This window comes from Alosa pseudoharengus, unplaced genomic scaffold (assembly GCF_046254945.1).
Source record: "Alosa pseudoharengus isolate Yale_2024_CS ecotype anadromous, Long Island Sound unplaced genomic scaffold, YU_APseudo_1.1 YU_APseudo_1.1_scf_20, whole genome shotgun sequence".
In the NCBI taxonomy this organism is placed as follows: domain Eukaryota; kingdom Metazoa; phylum Chordata; class Actinopteri; order Clupeiformes; family Clupeidae; genus Alosa; species Alosa pseudoharengus.
In genome coordinates this window covers 15,331,354-15,336,353 of record NW_027468664.1, presented here as the reverse complement: position 1 = coordinate 15,336,353, position 5,000 = coordinate 15,331,354, and the positions used below count along the sequence as shown (strand labels likewise).

Genomic DNA, 5,000 nt, shown 5'->3' with positions numbered 1-5,000 from the left:
GGAGAGGGGGAGTGGAAAGGAGAGGAGAGGAGAGGGGGAGTGGGAAGAAGAGGAGAGGAGAGGAGAGGAAAGAAAATGAAATCAGAGGAGAGGAGATGAACTGAGAGGAGAAGAGGAGTGGGGAGGAGGGGAGAGCAAAGAGGGTGACATCAGATGAGAGGAGATGACACAAGAGGAGAGGAGATGAAATGAGAGAAGACGAAAAGAGGAAAAGAGAGGAGGAGCACGTTCGGTACTCGTTGCTGTCCAGTCCAGGCCTCTGCCATGAGGACAGCTGGCCAGAGAGTGGCTGCCAGCGGGATGGAGACCAAGAGGAGAGGGGCCATATGTTCTAGTCCACATCAGCTAATACATACACACACCTGTGCCATAACCCTCCATTGGGGCATATCTATCTGCAGCACATAGGACATAGTCAGCAGGTTGAAAAAGGCTATTAGCATCATCAGAGGCTGCCATGGCTTATCAGATGGGATTGTGATATTTTGAGGTACGAGTGGGAGTGTGTATGTGGGTGTGGTTGTAGTTGTGGTTGAGCATATTTATACATGCAGGGGTGTGTATTTGAGAGTCATATTGTGGTTTAAGGCTGTTTCAAAGTGGCTGTGTGCATTCCTCAGAATGTGAGTGTGTCATTGTGTGTTTGAGTATATATAGACACGTATGTAGATTTTCTGAGTGTATGCCTGTAAGAGTGTTTTGAAAACATGTGTTTGTGTGTGGATAGATATCCATAAGGCTACCAAGTGTCTGTGTGTGTGTATAGATATCCATAAGGCTACCAAGTGTGTGTGTGTGTGTGTGTGTGTGTGTGTGTGTGTGTGTGTGTGTGTGTGTGTACCTGCTCGTTGACCCTGCAGTGTGAGGGGCCGTGGTGGATGAGGATGCGGACGATCTCCATGTCTCCCCTCCAGGCGGCCAGGTGCAGGGGGAAACAGCCTTTACTGTCGGCCACGTTTGTGGACGCCTCAAACTGCAGCAGCTTCAACACCACATCCCTGTCAGATGCACAGAGACCAAGTTAACACCTAGTTACTGAATTGAAGACAAAATACATGACAATAGCACATACACACCTATGGACCTTTTCAACAAGGTAAACAAAAACAATGCTTGAACATTCTATTTGGGCCCCAATCTACTTCCTCTGCATTAAGATAACATATGGAATGTTAAAAAGGAAGTCTTGTGGGGCCAACTATGATGCTGATAATGAAAATTCCATGAAAGGGTCTATACACTCTTAAAGCAACACCAAAGTACTTTTCCTCTGTCGCACGCACGCTATTTGTTTATCCAGCACCGGCTTTGCAATGTTGCATGATCTACACAAAGTACAAATCCGCTACCCGATCTGGCAAACTTGCATAGTGCGGTAATAGCCGATAGAGGGTCGCGAAGCGAATGCAGAAGTGCTGTTCACCCTATTACGAGTTGATGAACCACTGAAACTATTTTGAAAACATTATTTTAAGGTACAAAAAACTCTTTGTTCTCTCTAAAAACTCTAAAACGCTTTAAAAACGAATGTGTTGAAAACAACACAACTTGCATTGTTTTAACACATCTCTGTGTCCAGATAGGGACAACACATTTGTTTTAAGAGTGAATGTATTAGCTACTCAGAAACAACCAACCAACGTAAGAAGGTAGAGAGAGACAGTGGCTGTTTAACACACTTTATTATTTTTTATATTATTTTTATGACAGGCCATATTCCAGACCCACTACTTTATATCTTAAACAACAGTAAGCCCTCTCTCACACACAAAATGAGTACAGCGAGAGAAAAGGACAAAGGAAGGGGTTATTTGTTGTGACGTGACAATTTAGCATTTGCTGTGACCCCAAGCAGCAATATATGAGTGTTTATCTTCATTTAACTAATAAGCTTTCAACTTATTCTGTTTGGTTAAACTATCACACAGCTGTGACTGTAGCATTCACATGCTTTATTAATCCAGTCTGTTTGCGGTCACATTAGGACCACTACGCAACACAACTGTTACACCGTAACAGGGAAGGGCAGTGGTCAAAAAGTGGACAACTGGACAGAGAATATTGCACACAAACACTCACACTGGACTCTTAGTGGTGACTGTATAGCAGTGTTTCTCAAACTTTTTTTCTGGGGACCCACTTTTTAAAAATGACAGACTATCGCGACCCAACTCGTGACTGTGGTAGTTAACAAACTAGATCAGTGGTTCTCAAACTTTTTCTTTCATTCCCCACTTTGAGGGGGCATTCTCGAGCCCCACCTGTCCCTCATCGCTCTAAGAAAGTGGTAGGTCAAGCTTAAAATTGTCAAATTTATTGAAATAATGACAAGTTCTAAATATATCCTCTTCAACAGAGTTAAAATCAGCTGGTGCTGCAGATATAATAATAAATAAATACATAACACACATATTTCTGTTTTCCAGCAACATATTAGGAAGCATAGGCCATTATACAGCCTTGTACAATATATTCAATGAAATGCCAACATGCTGCATTAAATGGATCCATAATCCAGTCATACTGAGCACTGCTGGTTGGGAAATATTTTTGAAATAAACTTTGCAGGGATGTGATGTAGGCCTACTGTTGAATACATGGGATCACAAGAGTGCCTCCCAATCAGACGTTTCAGCGATTTCGCTCAGAAATCTCAAAGGCATAATACTGTCGCGATCGAGGCGCCTGCCCATACTCAAGTTTTTTTGGTGAATGCAGTAATCTTATTTGCTAGGTGAGGTAGGTGCTTGTCTTTGCCTTGTAACTGGACATTTAACTCAAATGTATCGCTAAGATATATCAAATATGTCGCTAAGATAGGCCAGCTTCGTCAAGAAATGTTCATTAATGAACGTGCTTGCAGATTCAAACATGCGCTCTTCCTCCAAGAAGAGGCGACTCGGAGCTCAAACACGCGCGACAGCACTTTACCTCGGGAAAGCCACCTTGCCTCGCTGTGAAACAGTACAGCCTTTTGGTCAGCTACAATCTCTTCGCAAAGTGTGGAGAAAAGACGCGCTTTTAAGGGCCGGGTTTTGATGAAATTCACCACTCTCACAACAACGTTCAAAATCTCATGTAGGTCGGGACTAACTACGCTGCATTGACACGAGCGCTTCCCTGTGAATATCAGAGTGCGTCCATTGCGCATCGGGTGCTACCTGGGCCCAGGCTACAGATAAAAAATAAATAAAAAACACGTCAGTTCGCGCCCCACCTGGCATGTCTCCGCGACCCAGTAGTGGGTCGCGACCCACAGTTTGAGAAACGCTGCTGTATAGGAAGTTCTGGACCCTACCGTTATGTCTGTACCAGTGTCTGTACAACATGCTGCACATGTTGCCTGGGGGTCAGCGGAGGAGACACACACACTAACATACTTTACCTGGGGGGTCATTTTTCTTCCCGCAGCTGTTTTGTGTGTGTGTGTGTGTGTGTGTGTGTGTGTGTGTGTGTGTGTGTGTGTGTTTGGATGAGTCCATGTGCATCCTAGAATTTAGAAGCTAACAAAGGTCATAGACAGGCCTGTCTGTCTGGTGTTAAGTGTGTAATTACAAACATGCATGCATGTGTTGATGAGTGAGGGTGTGCGTGTATGTGTGTGTATGTGTGTGTGTGTGTGTGTGTGTGTGTGTGTATGTGTATGTGTGAGAGAGTTAGTAGTTAGGTGTGTAATTACAAACACATGAGCATGTGTGTCAGAGTAAGGAAGTGTATGTAAATATGTGAAAGCATCTGTGTGTGTGATTACATGAATCTATACACATGCAAGGCTGTGTATATACAGTATTTTGACTGTATACATTGGTGTGTGTCTGTGTGTGTGTGTGTGTTTGTGAATGTGTGAATGTGTGAGTGTGTGTCTATGTGTTTGTGTGTGTGTGTGTGTGTGTGTCTCTCTCTGTGTGTGTGTGTGTGTGTGTGTGTGTGTGTGTGTGTGTGTGTTTTACCTGTGTCCATTCAGCGCAGCATGATGAAGTGGAGTGTATCCTGAACTATCAGCACAGTTCACATTCAGCCCTCTCCAGATACTGTACAGAAAGAGAAAGAAAACACACACTCTGTTAACACACACACTCACACGTTTATCACACATGCTGTGCACTGTCAAAGGGCACGCTATATATGGAGTGAGTGAGAGAATGAGTGAGTTGGGGGGCTCGGGAAGGGGAGTTGATGGCGTGTGTGTGTGTGTGTGTGTGTGTGTGTGTGTGTGTGTGTGTGTGTGTGTGTGTGTGTGTGTGTGTGTGTGTGTGTGCGTCAGAGAGAGAGAGAGAGAGAGAGAGAGAGAGAGAGAGTCAGATAGTCAAACTGTGGTTTGAGGCTGTTTAGAAAAGGAAGTTCACTCTCAAAGTCTCTTACTTTCTCATCAACCTCAAGGGACCTCAGCTGCACTCGCTCTCACACGTACACAAACACACACACACACACACACACACACACACACACACACACACACACACACACACACTCAACTCACACACACACACACAGATAGATAGATAGATAGAGAGAGAGGGAGAGAGAGAGAGATTCCCACTTTTGTCCCACTTTGTTTTTATAAGCAGAGATTACTGCGGGTGACTCAGTGATCTAGTGGTGATTTGTAAGAGAACTCACTAAGACCTCGGCCACGTCCATAGACTTCACCTTCACAGCCAGGCACTCAGTCTAATTCAAGCCCAAGGCCAGACACTCTCAATGAGCACAAAACAACAAAAAACAAGACCATCAATAAGAGCACAAACATCTAGACTGGACAGACGTCTAGACTGGACAGACGTCTAGACTGGACAAATGTCTAGACATCCCCAGGGCACTCAGCAACCTCTTCAAACATTCCATAATCAAAAGTGGGAGGGGCTGCCCTTGGTATTTGACCAATTAGGAGAGAGGGGAGGAGAGGAGAAATGAGAGCATTCAAACGTGCATGTGAATATGAAGACGGGGGTCACAACTGACCCACCCACACACAGACACACACACAGACACACGCACAC

General features: G+C 44.6%; 1 protein-coding gene across 3 annotated transcripts in view; it reads right to left on the bottom strand.

Moving 5' to 3' along the window:
* Positions 1–5,000, bottom strand: part of anks1b (ankyrin repeat and sterile alpha motif domain containing 1B) — a 276,364-nt gene that overhangs the window by 217,830 nt on the left and 53,534 nt on the right. For all 3 annotated transcript variants that reach the window (XM_076296682.1, XM_076296680.1, XM_076296681.1), the window contains exons 2-3: positions 3,951–4,031; positions 842–998 (exon numbers count right to left, since the gene is read on the bottom strand). In XM_076296682.1, coding sequence (XP_076152797.1) covers positions 842–998; positions 3,951–4,031 — 238 coding nt within the window. The remainder of the gene's footprint in view (positions 1–841; positions 999–3,950; positions 4,032–5,000) is intronic.